We start from the raw sequence: 19378 nt of genomic DNA, 5'->3' as shown, positions 1-19378 counted from the left end.
GGGAAGTGTAATTTTGGTTCTGTTAGGTTTTTAGAGATGAGATAAGGAATAAAAAAGTCTTGGTCCTACTCATGTTTTTATATCTTGCCTTTCACTTCCAGTTAGTAATGCAGAAGAAGAGCTGTTTTAACATACAGTAAGGACGTATGGCTTGTGCAAGGACGTGTTCATCTAAAATATGCATAATATTGCAATATAAATAACTGTAAGAGAGAGGAGGGGCATATGAACTTGAGTTTTTAAATAGCCTTCAAAAACATAAACATTTTAGATGCATGCTGATAAACAAGTAAATGATTTAGATTTTAACTTGCAGACACCAGAAACCCTGCCTGGACATACCAAAGCAAAGCATCATTACAGAGAAGATGCAGAATGGCTTAAAGGTCAGCAAATTGGTCTTGGAGCATTCTCTTCCTGTTACCAAGCTCAAGATGTGGGAACGGGGACATTAATGGCTGTAAAACAGGTAAATATTTAACATTCTTGAATCTATTCTTCTTTGGTGTTTCTGTGGGATATTGATGTCTTTAAAAGCCTTCTCATAAACTGGTTCCTGTTTCTTTTGCTGTTACTTGTCACCTAACACATAATACAAACTCTGTGCATGGAATTAACATATTTTCAGTTTATTTTTTCCATTTTAAGCAATACTGTACTTTCTTATACACATCTTGAAATATATGTTTAATTGGTTGGGATTTTTTTTAATGTGGACCTTTTCATAGTTCTTCAAGTGCATTTCTTTTCTGTTTTTATCAAATTTGCAAATTGTGACAGAATTAGTAACAGAGCACAGATTGCTCAGGTCCACAGGGGTGGTAACTTATTGGCCTAGTTTAAATGGAGGAAAGCAAAGGGGTTCTGTTGGTGTTTTCCAGAAGATTGCTCTTCTCTGTGACTGTCTTGAATGGAAATTAAATACTCAGCTGAAGGGACTTGAGATTCTTTAAAAGAGCACTTCCAGTGTTTGGGAAGTGAACAGGGCTGGAAAGACATCCATCCTTATTGCTTTACCAGGGGGTAGGAGGAGGGGGCACAAATGCAGAACTGGCAATTACATAATTCCATAAAGTAAATTTTAATATTGTATTTCAAAACAGGTGACATACGTCAGGAACACATCATCTGAGCAAGAGGAGGTAGTGGAAGCACTGAGGGAGGAAATACGGATGATGAGTCATCTAAACCATCCGAATATTATTCGCATGTTGGGTGCTACCTGTGAGAAGAGCAACTATAACCTCTTTATTGAATGGATGGCAGGTAAAAAGCTTCATATGAAAAAAAATGAAAATATGTCTTAGCTTGGAACTTCATAGTTTTGTACTGCAAAATATTTCATGGATTGCATTAGTTTGCAGATTCATGTTTTCATTGCTTATTTCAAGATTTGTGCTGATGAAAAAGGGGAAGATTTCCTTAGAAAACAGCTGAAGTTGTCAAACAGTGTTCTTGCTGGGAATCTTTTTTTTTTTTTTTAATGGGGAATTTTCCATTACTAATTTGCAGAAGAGAGCCCTTAAGAGAAATGTTAATACATTTTCCTCAATTTCTTCATCTAAAGGAGGACTTAAACTTTGATAAACTAATACTTCAGCTTTCTGTTTTCAACTGTTGCAATTCTGTGTATTTCTTATTTTAAATGATTATTAAAAAATAACTTTGCCAGAAAGTTTGTAATACCTGTCACTTGGTTGTTTCCAAGATGTTTTCTTGAAAATTGTGTGAGGAAAATGCAAAGGCATTTGAGAACTTAGAGTAAATTCTAATATTATGTTGCAAGTAAGATGCTTCAGGAAAAAAAAACATTCAAATATGAAATCTGTTGAGTGGTAATTCAATAGCATCTTCTTCTCACTACTGCATATAGCAGGGAAGAACTTTTATATCCTTTTTTTGAGAAGGAGCTTTATTTTTTGAGTTTAATTGTATTGTTGCAGTCTAGTTATCAAGAATACATTTAATGTTTTATATATGCTTATTTCCCATCAAAGAAAGCATTGCACCTTAACTTACTTTCTTTGACATCAACTGCTTAGCAATACCAGAGTGCTGACAGGCAAAAGCCCAAGTATGTGTTATTTTCTGCACTGCTGGTTGTATTTTTTTTTCTGAAATAATATTACTTAGGTAATAAGTTGTCAGGAGCTGTCCTTACATCATTCAGCACCAAGTTATTTTACATTACTTCAAAGGGCACAGCAGAAAATCCAAGTCCTTGGGGATCTATATGCCAGTACTTGATACGTTAACATATTAGTACATATTGTTAAGAATAAAATTCTTTCCTTAGAAAGTATAAAAACTGCTATCATAATACTATGTACAGTTTCAGGCAGAAAGTAATAAAGTAGTGGAGTATGTTTCTTTTACTTAGAGAACTCCAGTTTTAGGAGGCAGTACTACATGATCCTGTCACAAAGTGTAAGTGTTGACGAATTTCATACTTGCCTTTTAGGGGGATCAGTTGCTCATTTGTTGAGTAAATACGGGGCCTTCAAAGAATCGGTTATTATTAATTACACAGAACAACTGTTACGTGGCCTTTCTTACCTCCATGAGAATCAGATAATTCATAGAGATGTCAAAGGTAAGAATTAATTAAAATGTCTTCCACAACACAGTATTTTGAAAACAGCATCCCTTTTGGCTTGAGACCTGTTGTTTCTCTTGGTTGCCATCTCAAGAGCCATAACTCTGTTGGGTTTGTGTGATCACACTTAAGAACCTTTACAGAAATTAGTCAGAACATTCATAGCATTCCTAGGGATACTGGCTACTTGTGCCAGTTATTCAGAAAAACTCAGTTTTCTGGATTTGTTCTAATAAAACATGAAGTTGCCATATAGCTCTAGAGTTCAGTTAGTTAAGTTAATGTAAATGTTTTCTGTGAATTGATAGTAAAGACTGTGAGTAAGCCATAAGAAGTCAGGTTTCAGTGTATAAAAACATTTTCGGTTTTCTTCCATCATCCTAATGGAACATAAACATAGTTGTGGTGCTGAGAACACAACTTGGACTTTACTGAGAAATCTCAGATCTATTAAAATTCTGCCTTTAGTGTTGCTATAGCTGTCAACAAGACAGGAGATAGTTCCAGAGAAGTAGCAATGAAACAACAGTAAACACACTTGCCTTTTAATATTCTTCCTTGAACTAGGAAAACTTTCATTTGCTATCTCGTTTTCTTTAAGACGTCCCCAATCTACCGAAGGATGAAATAAATTTAAATTTATCCAGATAGCTGCAGACAGTGAAAAAGTTTTTAAGTTGATATTTTCTGTCATTGCTTGAGCTTTAGATATTGTTCCTGAATTCTGTGCTTGCCCTACTTTGAAAGTTTTATTTCTTCTCTAAATCTCATATGGCCTCAAGCTGTGTTCAGTAGCATTTGGGCTTAACAAAGAAGTGACACTATTACACTTTCCCTTGACTGTGTAAGGGTTCCTTGGTTCTGAGGGTGGGGAACATTTATCTGTTCATAGTTTTGAAGCTGGAAAATTGTCTGTTCATTCTTTTGCCTCTTAATAGAAAGCCAACTAGCAGTGTTTCTATTATGCTGTTGACAGGTGCCAATTTGCTAATTGACAGCACAGGTCATAGATTAAGAATTGCTGATTTTGGAGCTGCAGCCAGGTTGGCATCTAAAGGAACTGGTGCTGGGGAGTTTCAGGGACAGTTGTTGGGAACTATTGCATTTATGGCTCCGGAGGTAAGAAATTAGTTTTGGAAACTACTCCAAAAGGTTGCTTGAACTCTGTTACCTAATTCATACAGCCAAGTAAAAGGAAATTGCTATAAATGTATTTATATATATATATAATATATATATATATTAATATATATTAAATATATTTGCTATAAATATATAGTTCTAAAGAGTAGGAATGATTTCAATGCAGCAATGGTGATTTCTTCTTCTTGTCAAAATTGTTATATGTGGTTTGTTGAAAGATAATTCACGTTTATTGTTAAGAAAGCCCAAATGACCATTTGGTCCAAAGACTGCAAGATTATTTGATTTGTCCTTCAGTCAGGCACTGTATTTTCTTTCTCTTTGCAGCTGTGTAAGTTTAATGGCATTCACTGATCACTCTTTTAAGATAAAATGCTAATCAGAGTGCACTTGATTGATTTTTATTTTTTCTTTAATAATTTTCTTAAAAGTCAGGAGACTTTGCAGTAGATGAACTGAGCTTTGATTTACCTGTCTGTTCAGGTTCTGAGAGGTCAGCAGTATGGTAGGAGCTGTGATGTGTGGAGTGTCGGCTGTGTTGTTATAGAAATGGCTTGTGCTAAACCTCCCTGGAATGCAGAGAAACACTCCAATCATCTTGCTCTGATCTTTAAGGTAAGGTTCTTTGTTGCTGCAGCAAACACTAAACAATTATCATATGCAGCAGTGTGAATTTTATGGAAGTAAAAGTAGTAGGACTTCTTGCAATGGCCCTTCTCTGTACTGGAGCTGTTAGTACAAAGGCAATACTAAACCATCATACTTAATCATTTTGACCAATGGCTTTTATTTCCAAACCACCTACCAATAATATGTAGAAAAAGCTTTATTCTAATACACCTAATTCACCAGGAAAAAATAAAGAAAATATTATGAATAATCAAATCTTCCTGGAGTCAAGGGTCTGAATTGTTTATGATCCCATAAAACATAGAAGCAAATTAAGTGTTTCTACTGAGGAATGTTTCTGTTTATATTCATATTTCATAGTGGAGTCACATACCTTAGTAAAAAATGTGATGTTCCCTGGATGGATTTCACTGAAAGTTACCCACTATTATGCCATTCTAGAAATGAATATTGTCCTTGCCTTTTCTAGCTCAACCATATTTCTTACTAAAAGCAACTAGACACATGCATCCATTTGTATATTATTCTTTAGTTAGAAGTCCAGTTGAACTAGAGGCATGAGTGAAGAAAATACTGCCACAGGTAAAAAAAAAAAAGCGATCAGCATCTTCACTGGAATGAGTAAAGAAAGTGCTTCCATAGTGCAGAAGTAGTACAATAGTATTCAAACTAAAGAGATGATCATCTTAATGAACTGATGTCTGTATGAATCTCACAGTGTCATTCAGGTGTTCTCAATCCTTTCTCAGACTGATCTAGAGAAGGTTAAAATCAGTATGATAGGGAGCAACTTGCTTCCACGTGAGAACGATTTTAACTGAGCAATATTACATAATACATTAAACTAGTTTTGTTCCCTTGCTTTGTCCTTACTGCATTTCTGGTACCACTATGAATGACAGTCTGTCTCCATGCTGGCTTCTTCTATGCCAGTTAACACCAGTGGCAAGGAGCACACTAAGGAATACCCACAGCTGTGGCCTGAGATCTATTTCTTATGTCCTGCCCAGCAATTGGTTGCTGCAGAATATTGCTGGAAGAATAAAAATGAGAGAAAAGTACAAGGAGAAAGGCAGAGTGTGACAAACGTGTTGTTGGAGAAAGAATCATAAAGGAGATCCATTTTATGTAGTGGGAGAAATCGATGTAATCCTATTAACTGCAGTGGGTACTGTGCTGAGTGGATAAAAGGTGACACAGTAACTTAGCAGCTAACATGATCAGCTTGTGATTTGAGGGGTGGAGGTGGGGCACTTAGGAGCCACTGACTTTTAAGGAAGTTTTCTCTCTGTTCAGATTGCAAGTGCAACTACTGCTCCATCAATCCCTTCTCATCTGTCTCCTGGTTTGAGGGATGTGACTCTTCGGTGTTTAGAACTTCAACCTCAGGACAGACCCCCGTCAAGGGAGCTGCTGAAACACCCTGTCTTCCGTACTACATGGTAGCTACTCATGTGTCAGGCTGGTACACTGAAGAAGATGCTACTGAACATAAAATAACTGTCCTGCAGTGCAGTTAAGTGCAGCAGCTTGTATTGTTCTGCTGGCCTTGATGACAGATACATCACGGACTTAAGGCCGGCAGGGGACCCTACATAAGTATGTGATTGACAAATGGAGATCTTTACCTAAGCTCAGTATGCAACATTTCACAACTTGTGCAGAGATTTGTAAACTGTGCCTTTTCAAACACGTGGCTCTGTGTCAACGCAAAAGCGTTTTTCTTTAAATCTGCATGGTTATTTAGCAACTAAGTGATTTTTATTTTGTTTGGAGCACTTTTTCAGCAATACTAGCAGCTGAGGGGCTCAGGATCTATTTTAATATAACAATCACTGTTCCATTTCACATCATGTAGATATAAGCAGAGGATTATGCAGTTAGGACGTTCTGTATCTGTCTCTTTGACTATACAAATCTCTGTGTAAAAAGAAAAAAAAATCCAAATGTTGATAGATACTTTAAAAAAGAACAAAAAGCCTTCCTTAAAGTAAGAGCAGGCAGTTGTGGTTCACTGTGCATTTACTGCTGGCTGTGTAATTTCTTTTGAAATGAAAGTTTTGTGTTTTCATTGTATTTTTAACTTTCAGGTAATGGGGATATTTTAAAATAGTCTTTAGAAAAAGATGCAAAACTGTCACAGAACATCTTGCTGACACAAGTTTTAAAGCCAGCGTTGCTGGAAATCTGAAAATGCCATCCTCGAGTCAGTGTTTAGGGCTCTGACAGTATAGCTTATTATAAAATAATAAAAGATTGTTCTGCGTGAAACAATGTAGATTCTGAATCATGTGAAAAGTTGTTGAGCCTTCTTTTCATGTGGCAAATGATGCAGAAGCTTCGTCAAAGGCGGCCTGGCTCCGTTTCCATTGAGGGCCATGGGAGATGATGTTCTGCACTTCAGTGGGAGCAGGCGCCGACTACGAGTAAATCTCACGCTTTCTGTAACAACATTGAGGTCACCTTCTTCAATGATAACGAGTTTTACCTGCTGTTTTCCTTCTGCCATACATCATCTATTTACTGTAGCTGTTAGTGATAATATTATTTGAAAATGTTGGAAAAAAATATTACCATAAGAAAGGTATTTATTTTAACAAGAAATGATCTTGGACTTGAAAAGCAAGATTAAATGAAATGTGAAGTAAAGCTTCACCTGTAGTGCAAAACTTGTGTTTTTAGCAGGTGTGTTTTTAAAACAGATTTTTAAAATTATTTTTAAGGCAGGTTTTTAGATTCTGATGCATGTAATTCTGAAGGAAAATGGCAGCTTTTCTTTTGCTTTTTATTATGATGGGGATCTTTTTAAATCAAATATTGATTGTGTTTAATCCTTTAAGAAATACTGTTTGTGTTTTAACTCTTCAGAAGCCAGTTAAGTTGTTGGACTGAAACAGAATTGGTTATTTTTCAAAGACTCAGGATAAACTAAATAAGCTATAGTACATTTAAAAATGTACAGTACAAATTGGAAATAAACACCTTAAAGAAAGTTTACAGGAATGATAGTGCTCATACTAAATAAAAAATATTAAAAAAAAAAAGCAGTGTCATTAGTTGTGAATGTGTTCCTTTTGGAAATTTTACATTCCTTTGTTTTGGAAGATTTGGCAGACTTTGAAGAGTTAAAAAGATAATACCGAAATGTGAAGTTTGGTAGCTCTAACTGTTTTGTACTTGACCTTTGTTGGTTTTTTTTTTTTTGACCACTTTAGAATTTCTCATTCTAATAAGATTGTTTCCAAGTCTTTCTTACGCGCAAGCTTTAAAGGATGCACTCTTGCCAATTCATGTACTGGAAGATCAGCTGTCAGATTAATACTGTTTCTGGCAGAGCTGTAAACTGTATAAACTGATGAACCTCAGCTAATCAGTATTACTTTGTAGATCACCATGCCTACCACATTTCAAACTCAAACTGCCTCTAGCTGTCCAAATGCGTTTTTGTTTGAGTTTGTTTGCGTTTCCCTCAGCTTGCTGGTAATTGTGGTGTTTTTAAGATGCAGATGTGATGTAATATTCTTATTTTCTTTGGATCAAAGCTGGACTGAAAATTGTATTGTGTAATTATTTTTTTTTGTGTTCTTAATGTTATTTGGTACTTAAGTTGTAAATAACGTCTACTGCTGTTTATTCCAGTTTCTACTACCTCAGGTGTCCTATAGAGTTTCTTCTACCAAAGTTCACTTTCACAATGAAATTATATTTGCTATGTGTCTGATTCCTAAGATTTCCAGGGCTTAAGGGCTAACTTCTATTAGCACCTTACTGTGCAAGCAAATTTTACAGAAATCTCTGGGTTAAGAAATTTGGCTTCATTGTATCCTTTGTTATTTTAAATATATCAAGATATTTTAATTAAAAGTTTTTACCCCATTGAACCAATTTTATATAGTATAATTTGTACCTATTTTGGTGTTCTTGTCTTTATAGTAAATAAAAGTTTTTGAACAAATTTTGGCTTTCGTGTACTGTGATTCAATAGCTGCTTTGAGTTTTCCGACGTGAATGAAGGCTGTGCCGGCGGCAGGACTGCAGAGCGCGCGGGGTAAAGCGAGGCGCGATTCACTCGCGTGGGCAGGTCCCGACGTGTGGGAAGTGTGAGCCCGGCAGGCTTTCCTCTCTCAGCTCTGCCCAACAGCGGCTCCTCGACAGCGTTTTCTGGTTGTACGGCCGTGCATCGGGGGAAAAGCAGCCCCGGTGCGGCGCAGCCCGGGCACGGGGAGCGGTGCCGAGCGAGAGAGCTGCGTGCCGTGCGAGGCAGCGAAGAACGGCGCGGCGCTCCCGCAGCGCGTTTACACCTTCCTCCCTCGGGGACGGATCCCACGCACGCTGTCACGCCCCGCCCGCGCTGCGGTGACCTTTGCCCATCGCACCGCCAATAGCAGCTCTGCATGCAAATCACTCCGCGCTGCACGGCGCTGATTGGCCCCGCCGCACGGGAGGGCGCCGCCGGAGGAGCGCTGCCGCGAGGGAGGCGGTGGCTGCCGGCATGGCCGTGTTGCGCGGCCTGCGGCGCCGCTGGGACGCGTATAAGTACCGCTTCGTGCCCTGGCTGGCCTTCAACGTCCGCCGCCAGCGCCGGTGAGGACGGCTGTGCCGACAGACGGTCCTGCGGCCGTGGGTTGCCTGTTCTGTATCTCGTTTAAGGAGACCGCAACCTCTTCAGAATTTCTCTTCCTTGCTTTCTTTACAGGACGCTTCGGTACGTTCCCGAAAGCTCCCTGGACAAAATCGTCTCCGACGGAGAAGTCTTTGAAACGCTGCTGAAAGTGTTCACGGCGCTGCTGGTAAACGACTTCAGCGGGCAGGGGCCCGGCGGGGCCCCGCTCCCGGACGCTCAGCGTCGCTCCTGGCGGCTGCGCGGCGCCGAGCTGCACCAGCAGGGGGCGCTCGTTGCTCGGGGCCGCCGCAGCCCGCGGGCGCTCAGCCCGGAGGAGGTGGTGCTCCGCACACTGGGCTTCTGCACCGCTCGGGACCGCAGTTCCCTGCGTTCTGCCGGGACCGGAGTGTTCGTGCGCAAAGGCTTCGTGCCGAGAGGGACGATCGTGTCCATGTATCCCGGTAATGAGGCTTGGTTGCTTCGGGTTGAGCTCGCGTGGTTCCCAGCCGTCTGATTGTTCAATTGTTCCATATATATACAGTATTTATATGTATGTATGTTATATATAAAGTTGTTCCATATTCTTTAAGCGCAGATGTGTGGGAACAACTTCAGGCAGGTGAACAGTATAGGTTAATTCTTTGGGGTTTCTGTCTTGTATCCGTGCCTGTAAAAATGGCTGTGGGGTATCCTCCCAGGTGAGCAGATTGAGTACATACTGGAGAATGAAACTGGAGCCCTCATTCGCTGGAAGTCTCTTCCATAAAGCATCGTTGCACATGTGCGCTTCTCCACTCCTGCTCATTTCTTGGAACTGTTTTTGCTTACATTTCTGAAATCAGTTTGTAATTCCATCACTGCCTACCTGTGCAACCTGGGCTAGGGAGCTGCTTCGGCAGGAGGTTGGACTCAATGATCTCCAGAGGTCCCTTCCAAGCCCTACAGTTCTGCTATCTTACTCTGAGGCAGATCACTTGGCCATGGTGTTCTATCTGCCACTCACATAGACACTGCACAGACCTCCTTCATGATTACCCCCCTTTGGGTTATCTCCTGCAATGTACATCGTTCTCATTGCAGAAATATGCAGCTAAAAGCTTGCAGTCTTTGAGTCCGTAGAGTCTCAGCTGGGAGAACTGATCTCAAACCCCTCATGGCCAACCCCTACAATTCTGTGATATCTCTTGAGTTTGTGTGTAGAAGGGTCTTGAAGACGAGTCCATTCTTATTTTCCTCTGAAATAGTCATATCTGTCTTGCAACAGGTACAGTGTACAGAAAGCACGAGCCCATCTTTTTCCAGTCGCTTGGCAATCCATTTATTTTTAGGTGCATAGATGGTATTCTTATTGATGGGAATGATAAAGGACTGTCAAGATCAGTGTACAGGTAAGCAATCAAATAGGGGAATGATATTCAAAGTGAAATTTTAAGAGGTAGTACAGATACTGCCCATTCTCTTGACGTACCCTAATTTGAGTTATATTTGAAATGTTATCCACTTCTGTGTACCTCTTAAAGCAAACAGCACAGGGGTAAGTGCTGCTGCTTGTGATGTTGTGTACTTGTGTCCCATCTGCAATGCCAGCAAGAAGCATTTTGATGAAAGTGCTGTTACAGAGTTGGTTCCTTATACAGAGAAGAGTTGATAGAAACAGAATGTAGCATATATTTTTTTTAATTCACTTTAATGTAATCTGCTTAGTGGATGGGGAAAGATAGCTTGCTTATGAACTTGGTAACAGCAAAAGGGTGAATCTGGCAGCTCCAAGTTTGGGCTGCAAATGGGCTGCAAGTGAGGGAGCTGTGGCCTTTAGAGTAAGCATGAAGAAGACTTAACTGGGTCACGCTAACTTAAATGCAACTTGCAGAATTCTCATGGAGCAGTTTCTGAGCTTAAATATGGCATGAAAATAAACTTGATCACAAGCAAAAAAGACCTAAAATAAGGGCTAAGGTGAGAACAGCTTTGAAAGCCAAGAAGAGATTTGTTGTTGATATTGCAATGAGCCTTCACATCTCTGGAGATCAGCGAGATGTACTGCTGCTCCTGTGGTTGTGAAGTTTGATGTAGCTTTCTGGAATTGTACATGGTGTTTTCACACTTGTTCTGCTAGCACCCGGGACACACTGCATGCTGGCAGGAGGTTTGAACGTACCTTCTTAAGGAATCTTCAAGGAGTTGATCTCCCCACTTGCCAGCCGCTGTTTCTAGAGTGTAAGCACACATCCTGTGGTAAGGAAGGAGAGCTGAAACATGTTAACCCTGTGAGTCCTTTCAGGTCCTGCAGCTGGAGGGATCAGCTTGGCCCCTTTCAGATGAGTGACGTGAGCTGGCTCACAGCTGCTCCACAAAACCCACTGGCAGTGGGACAGTATGTCAACAACTGCTCCTACGGTAAGGTACCAAAGGGGTTGGGTTTGCATCTAAGGGAGTAGATTAGTTTGCTGGTGGCACACAGGGTCAGATATTGATGGGTGATGGGGAGCAGAACTACTGCTTAAGATTAACAGTTGGGAGATTGTGTTGGAGGCCTTTTGTGAGGTCTAGGCATCAGAACCCTTCAAATATCCTGAGCTTTTCTTGCTGAGTCCCCTAGTGTCTCCAGGAGGATAAGCAGGATGAAAGGCATGAATCCCAAAATGCAAGTCAGGGAGACAGGGTGTCTGGCAAAAGAGTTTTGGATTGGGGCACTACAGAGAGTTACAGATTGAATTCCTCAGTATCGTTCCATCAGAGTTATTGAGAAAACCATGCATGAAGTGACATCTTTTGTCACTGTACAGTTTGGCCTAGAATAATTTAAGAAATAGATTAAGAACAGCTTAAGAAAGGAGCAGTATTACAGCAGTGGGACACGAAGAGAACAATTATATTGTGTATTGAGTGCTTTACCCCTCATATCTGTGCTGATAGTCATCCTGTTTAATGTATTGAGGATAAAATAACCTACAATTGCTGGTTGTGTACCTTTTGTGTAAATTCAAAACAGGACTCCAGATGGGTGTAGTAGCTCTGGTCAAGGGTGTGCTTTTCAGTCTTGGTGAAGTGTATGATATTTTGCAGTATTTATTGTTATTATAATTATTTTTACATGCCTCTTACACCTATCTGAGACTTACTGAGCAACACAGAATCATTTTTTTTTCTTTTTTTCTAGAAAAAGCAGCCAATGTATGTTATCAGGAGTTTGACGTGCCAAGGCATTTTCCTGTAGAACTAAGACAGTATCTTCCAAACGTCGTCTACAGCCACGAGATAGAGAGGTTAGCAGTGAGTCAAAGAGCTCATAGATCTGTGTGATACAAAGCGTACTGCGTGTCTGAAAAAGAAAAACGTGGTTGAAGGGAATATTGAGCAGTGTAGCTCTGACTGCATGGTTTTACAAGCAGCTGTCTTACACTCTGGTGGGATTCTCCTGAATCCCATTAAGCACTAGTTACATTTCATTACATTACAGTAATGAGGCTTTTCAGTATGTATTTCAAATTTAGTTAGTAACCTTGCAACCATCAAAGCTCTTCTGAGGCATTTGAGATGGGCTTCTCACTCCTCTGTTCTCCATGTGTCCTGCTTATGGAACATTTGAGGAATCTAAAAGCAGTTTGTACTGAGACAAATTAAATGTGGTGCAGCACAAAGGCACATCCCTTCTGGTTATACTGCACAATTAAGGGCTCCTTGTTACAAACTGAAATTCCACCTCTTTTAGAACTTAAAGTATTTTGAAAGCTTTGACAGGTTTTTGGTTGGAGATGTGAGGAAAAAGTGTCAATTAGATTAAGTATTTGTATGGAGCTGTGTGGAAGAGGGAGTCTTGTGCAGTGACATAGTCAAAAAATATCTTCCAGGCTGTGAAGAAGTGAGTCGTAATGTTGGTCCCGAATTCAAACACTAAAGAATTCTGATTTTTTGGTCCAGTTGATGCATGTGGGAACCACACAGTTCTCTTCGTCTGAAGGATGTGTAAGGACTTTAGAGGTCATTCAATCTTTTAATCTAAGTTCATACTCTGAAATTTGATTGTTGAGATTTATGGTGTGTATTGGAAAAATGGTTCTTCTGGTTGAATTTAGACTTCATTGTGGCAGGGTTAAATATGCAGCTGTAAACTGCAGAAAAATAAATAAATGCTAGTAAAAGAAGAGGTGAGATGAACTTTTAAGTACAACACCCAGGTTTTCTTAAAGTGTGAAAGCACAGCGAGGAAAACTAAGCTATGGGGCTGCTTTGGGACAGAGAATTTTGACGTCTTCCTTTGCATTTATCCAAGAAAATTTAATCTCATTAGTTTTTCCAGTGCCCAGCCACTAGGGAAGTGATCCCATCTTCTGTGGGATGTTCTGTTGATGTGGATAATTACAGTTCTAATGACACTGCTAATCCAATTTCTAAATTATCCTCCATTGTAAAAGAGTTCTTAGTATTTTATTATTTTTGTTGTTGGTTGATTTGTTTCAGAGTGGACTCACTAATTTTATTTTTAACAGTGGAGATTATTTTGGATGCTGCTGTTCTTTGCTTTCATGTTTGTCAGCATCATAAGAATGTACCCTCTTTCTTAGAACAGATTTTCCAGTTTTCGGACATAAGTCATTTACTTAATGGCTCTTGCAGGAAATTTCAGACAGATTACTAAAGTCCTTCTATAAGAAGACCACTTGGCAGCCACTGATTTCATCTTGGGGTTTATGGAAGATTCACACATTGCTGTACATGCCAGCAGGTTACTTGCTGTAGTTCAGAGCTGTCCTTCTGGGTTTTGTTTCAATGAGAGTGGGTTTAGCTAGCTGGCACATGTGAGTGGGCACGTCTAAAAGAGTGTTTTCTGCTCCATTAACTTGGCTGCATTATATGTTTTCCTCTGTCTTCATTAGTTCATTTCTTTTCTGAGTAATCATGTGAATGGAAATGCTATTTGCATACCCAGATTGGCTGCACTTTTTCTTGGCATTGATAATGGTTTTGATTCTGTTTGCCCATATTTCAGAATTGTTTTCACAACCTCCCTGTCATCTAATTGTGTATTTCCACATTCTGCTTTTCTTTTCAGCGACCTGAGGTGCATAGTGCTTGTAGCTCTCAGAGACATCAACCAAGGAGAAGAACTTTTTTCTAATTACTACACTATTGTCAACTGAATTAATAGATCTGGAACTGTCAATAAAATGCTGGTTGTGTACTTCAAGCTTCGTGAGCGTTTTTACATAATGAAGAGCTGTAGTTGTAACATTTAGAAAGCAAGCTGCAGGCCTGTGTTTCCCTGAGTTACTCCACACTGGGTGCAGCAGTGAAGGCTTTCAGCTTACTGCTATGTTTGTTGCTTTTCAACAGTAACTTCAGCATGTGAAAATGTTAAGTTAGTAGTATTTAATCTTGTAGTTTACATGGTTGTCTCTAACTGCACTGTGATTTCATGCAGGAGGCAGCTCCTTGCTTCTCTTCCATCTGCAGCAGGATGAGAGAAGGAATGGGTGAAAAAGGTAAAATTTGTGGGTTGAGATAAAGACCATATAATAAGACAGAAAAAGAATGGAAAACAATAACAGTAGAAAATAATATACAAAAGGAGTGATGCACAATCAGTTGCTCATCACCTGCTCACTAACACCCAGCCACTGGCCAGCAAGCAGCTGTGTCCCAGCCACAGCTTTATTGTTCAGTGTGACACTGTATGGCATTGGGTCAGTTTGGGTCAGCTGCATGGGTTCTGACTCTTCCCAGCTCCTTGCTGAGGCTGGTGAGTCCTTGGCTCTGTCTAAGCACCGCTTTGCAACAGCTGAAACATTGGTGTGTTATCGTCATCATGCCATCTACTGGGAAGAAGAATGACTACTGCATCCAAAACCAGGACGCTGTGGCTCAGTTTTTTTTCCATTCTGTTTCGCAGGCTTACAATTGACACCATTTCTGAAAAGTACTCTTATTGCAACTTATTGCAAATTGCTCCCCAAATAATCCTCAGAAGTTTCTTATTCTGGTTTCCATGTTGTTGATTCAACTCCCTTTGGTATATGCTTCCTTTCAGAAAGCATTTCAGTGCAGGCAGCTGCCCAAGCCTTTTATGAAGCCTTTCAGAACTGCTGATGTGTGGTTGTGCTGCCGTGAAGAGCTTCTTCCTTCAGCAGTGCCTGCTTTGAGATACAGTGGTGGCCCTTACTGTGACTTCTCAGTGCGGTTGCAGGTCGGAGCAGGTGGTGAGCTCCAGTGTGCAGCTCATTGCCCATTGTTCTGAAGACCCTTTCTCTGCTGAGTGGTGCCCATTCCCCATCTCAGTCTGGAAGGAGGGTGTGGGGCACCTCAGTCTGTAACAGAGGAGTTGTCAGGCTGCCTGCAGTGGTTATGTGCAGAGCACTGCAATGTACATACCAGAAGTGCAGTGCTCTTAGTGTTTCTCCAGGCTGGGATGCTGTCTCAGTCCACACCTGTTAAGAATTTAAAAATGATCTGAAGGTACGCTCCTATCTGATGACTGTGGAAATTACTTTTACTACTGTTTTTTATCTAGAATGCTTTCTTGTTAACTGGCAGCAGCAATCTATCTGTCTGCTGGTGGCTGTAGAATAGACTGGAATAGTTGAGTTGGAAGGGGCCCCTTCTGCCTATCTGGCTGTGCTGTGCACCCCAGGATGCAATTTGTCCCTTGGCTGCCAAGGCACACTGGTGGCTCATGCTGAGCTGCTGCCACCAGCAGCCCAGCTCCCTTCCTGCTGTGCTGCTCCCCAGCTCAGCTCCTATCTGTGCCTGCATCCAGCACTGCTCCGGCCCAGCACCAGCATTATCCAGGTGGCCACTCACCAGCCAATACACTATTATTACAGTGAGCTCCATCTCTCTCTTAAAATATGACTTTAATCTCATTGGAATTCCCAACAGGGTTTTCCCAGCAAGAGAAACTCGTCCGCTCTCAGCAGGGCCTTCTGAGGAAGGTGTGCTCTGACTTCTGACTTCTGAACTCCAGAGGTGAAGCTTCTAACAGCTGTAATGGTAACTCTCCCAAGAGCTTAAGTTGCTCCCTGTGTTCCCTGTTGATTTGGGATGGCAGAAAAGCGGAAGTGTTTGGAAAATCAGAGGAGATGAGCTGACAGACAAACCCAGCAGGAGAGCTGCAGGCACCCAGGAGGAAGGAAGAGCCCTACAGGAATAGAGGAGCGCAGCTGCCAAAGGTCAGAAACTCACCTCAAAGAGACAAACAGTTCTCAGCCCAGCTACTGCCCAGGCCTTGTACCGGGTCACATCCACCTCTGGCAGCCCCCACAACTGCCTTAGGCAGGTGGAGAGAGGCAGTTCAGGTACACACTGACAATGGAGGAACTGCTGACAAAAAAGGAAGAACGGAGAACAAGTTTGTAAGTGCTGAGAGTCATTATCTATCTCTTGCACTACTGAAGGGTATATGTGTGTGTATAATGATGTGTATGTTTATATTCACTTAAATTTACAAAATAAAAACGCCAGGGGTATGGGTTTGTGTACAAATAGTCACACAGCCAGCTGGGACTTGTACAGGGGCTGCAGGTTCCCCCTGCAAACAGGCAGCTCTCATGACATGCTTGGGAAAGGGCAGGGCTGTCAGTATGGTCAGTGCTGGCACACATCCATCCTTCCTCCCTTGCTCTGAAAGCCACCAGTCCTTCCTACTGCTGCTGGTCTGACCCTGTCATGAGCCATGACTTGCCTAACACAGTAACAAAATATAATAAAATAAAATTAAGAAAGAGGCTTTTCCCTTGTTTTGTTTTCTGCTATTGCAGTGAAACGATTCACAGAAGGCATGGGAGGAACCAACAAGCAGGCAGTTGTTTGGTAGCTGTGAACTGCAGTGTGACTCACTGGATCTTGCAAAGCCACGCTGCAAGATGCATTCATTTTCCATACACAGGAGACGCTGTACTTAGAGGTCCAGTTATGGGGAAGCTCTGCTTCTGTCTGCCTCATGCTGTGCCTTCCCTGTGCTGGTTCTGGGGCTCAGTTAATGACACTGACAAGTGTCACCGATTCAATCACCGCACCAGAAGGAGCTGGTTTTCTTCTGCAAGGTTCACAAACTGAATCAAATGTCCCCAAAGAGCAGCGGGTGCATGACAGAACTAAGGCAAAGGAGAGGGTGTGGGTCAGCAGCTGCTGCATGGGAGGAGAACCACACCGCAGGGCAGGAGCACGAGGCAGCAGGGAGGCACAGTGGTGCTGGGCAGGCCTGCCTCCTCCTGCACTGCTGCACCAAGGTTTGCAGCCACCTCTGCATCACTTCACAGAGGCAGAAGTTTACTAATAGTAAAAAGTAGCTCAGGAGAAACGAAGCGCAGCTCTTGAAATTACTTGACAAGTTACTTAGTTTGGTTAGATTTATAATCAGCTTGCACTCCTGGCAGGTATACTTTAAAAATCCTTTCTTTATCTGAAGCCTTGTTGCTCCAATGACTGCAGGAACAAGCACAGCGGGCCGAGGACGCCCCAGCACTAACTGCGGCGCTTGGTGGAACTGCAATTGCTCCAAAGTAACGCAGCGCTTGTCAGAGTTCGCGATCATTTTCTTGAGGTAGATGGGTAAAAAGCACTTCAGATAGTTGAACTTAAGCTTGTCGACCTAAGCAGAGTAGTGTTTTTCTTATCCATAGGTGTGATTGAGCCTGACGAGTGGATCTAAGTTGTGGATTCAAGGATTTGGGCAAGTTTTCTCATAGAGAGAATAGGAATGTATTCTGTACAGCTTGAATATGGGGTTCCATGCAGTTTGAATATGGGGTTCAGCTGCTGTGCTGTGTCCCTTGGAAGCTCTACTGAAGTCCCACCTAAGGTTTTGTTGTGCTTACGGCCTAAGGTCTGAGGGGAAATCACTGCTTATTACTTTACCTACAACTCTGCTTGTTATGTTTGTCACTCCTACTTCAGATACTCATAGTATCTGAGAACGTCTTCAGAGTTAGTGCTAAGCACAACTGAAAATGAAACAGCAAACACGGTGCAGATGCATGAAAAGCTTTACAAGTAAAGAAAGGTTTCCAGACATTTATTTCTGGAACTGTACACCAGGTATTAAAATACAACAAATACAAAATAATGCTCAAAAAAATCAGTGTTTATGTACAAATATTAAAACCAATGCAACAACAGCGACTTCCTCTTGAACATCTGACTGACACTATAGCATGTTCCGATTGTCACTAAGTTTATTGTTATGCACAGGATACTTACTTTGAGAATAACGGGGATCTCTGCTTTGTTAAGAGGACTATGACCATACTGTCTCTTACAACAGGTAGTATTTTCCTTTTTCTCAGTGAAAAACAGGAATGAACGACAAAAAATGGTAACCTGGCAACTATTTTATAAATTATATTGTATTTAGTTTCTTGATCTGCAGGCAGTGTGCTTGTAATGCTGGGCAAGCAGTGACCCGTTGGTCAGTTTATCCATTAGTTTACATTCAAAGTATTCACTAGAGACTTTGGTTAAATTACGCAGTATCGTTATGTTCTACTCAATCTGGATTTTTCATACATTTTTGACCCTCAGCTTTAGAAATTAAAACCAAAACGAGAACAATTGCACAACTCATTGAACTAATTGTACACAATTTAGTATTCTTCAAACAGTATTGTACATCCTTCAAGTAAATTCAGCAGTTTGACCATGGCAAGAGGAAAACTAAACATTTAAGAAGCTATGATGAGAAGATGATTCATGACTAACAAAAGTAAAGGTATTGCTATAATCACAGCACCAGTTACACTTCCAAATGAATCAGCTATCCTCGTCAGACTCCCTGTATGTAAAAAGGATACGTTTACCAACACTGCAATTGCCCAATATGAATTTTTGGTTTGTTTGTATGAAGAGAAAGTGTGGCAAAGGACCAAGAATTTATCACAGTTTGTTACAAGAATTGTGCACCGCCATAAAGAGACAAGGCAACGCAATTTTCTTCCCATGCTTGCAATTCAGTTATCTTTGTGCTGACTTTCAAAACACAATTCTTTTAATAAACAGTAACAAGTTCTCCATTTGAATGTTTAAACTGAGAGAAAAATAAGTAAGTCCAGCTTTTAAAAGAAAAATTCAATAAATAGCTATTTTACATGGATAAAGTCATAGTGGTACAAATTTATGAATGTCACATCAAGCATGCACAAAAATGTTCCTATACACAGAAGTAGTCAGAAAATATTGAAATAGATATCTAAAAAGATATGAATAATGTACATATTTACAACATCTTGCAAGTTATTGCCTCATTTTAACAAGGAATTAAAAGTAAACAATACCAGCTAGCTAACCAACAGGCTAAAAAAGATCAGCATTTAAAAACCTATCAGACTAGCTGGAATTCATTTTTCTCTCATATCATTTTCTGAATTTTGGTTAAAAGTCTTTATTTAAATAACTAAAGTGTCCATTCAACTTGC

At 40.7% G+C, this 19378-nt stretch overlaps 2 protein-coding genes across 2 annotated transcripts in view; both read left to right on the top strand.

Moving 5' to 3' along the window:
* Nucleotides 1-7413, top strand: part of MAP3K1 (mitogen-activated protein kinase kinase kinase 1) — a 61850-nt gene extending 54437 nt beyond the window's left edge. Inside the window, 6 exon segments of the mRNA XM_065739872.1 lie at nucleotides 317-469; nucleotides 1104-1266; nucleotides 2462-2593; nucleotides 3573-3715; nucleotides 4223-4354; nucleotides 5666-7413. Of these exon segments, the coding sequence (XP_065595944.1) occupies nucleotides 317-469; nucleotides 1104-1266; nucleotides 2462-2593; nucleotides 3573-3715; nucleotides 4223-4354; nucleotides 5666-5815 (873 nt within the window). The 3' untranslated portion in view covers nucleotides 5816-7413.
* Nucleotides 7414-8834: 1421 nt separating this feature from the next.
* On the top strand, nucleotides 8835-14155 carry SETD9 (SET domain containing 9). Its single transcript, XM_065739881.1, has 6 exons — nucleotides 8835-8953; nucleotides 9066-9433; nucleotides 10237-10360; nucleotides 11254-11369; nucleotides 12133-12238; nucleotides 14026-14155. Exons 1-6 carry the CDS (start codon nucleotides 8862-8864, stop codon nucleotides 14111-14113), a joined length of 894 nt encoding a protein of 297 aa, XP_065595953.1. The 5' UTR covers nucleotides 8835-8861; the 3' UTR covers nucleotides 14114-14155.
* The last annotated feature ends 5223 nt before the right edge of the window (nucleotides 14156-19378 follow it).

Source organism: Cyrtonyx montezumae, unplaced genomic scaffold, assembly GCF_038088225.1.
Source record: "Cyrtonyx montezumae isolate F1298 unplaced genomic scaffold, pur_monq_1.0 scaffold_25, whole genome shotgun sequence".
Classification (NCBI taxonomy): Eukaryota; Metazoa; Chordata; class Aves; order Galliformes; family Odontophoridae; genus Cyrtonyx; species Cyrtonyx montezumae.
The sequence above is the reverse complement of the archived record's forward strand: the minus strand, read 5'-3'. Positions and strand labels throughout refer to the sequence as shown.

Bases quoted from the DNA above. Each gene is read 5' to 3' on its own strand.
- SETD9 (XM_065739881.1), top strand. From the start codon at position 8,862: ATGGCCGTGTTGCGCGGCCTGCGGCGCCGCTGGGACGCGTATAAGTAC. The intron at 8,954-9,065 runs GTGAGGACGGCT...CTTTCTTTACAG, and splicing joins AACGTCCGCCGCCAGCGCCG to GACGCTTCGGTACGTTCCCG. The intron at 12,239-14,025 runs GTTAGCAGTGAG...TTTTCTTTTCAG, and splicing joins TACAGCCACGAGATAGAGAG to CGACCTGAGGTGCATAGTGC.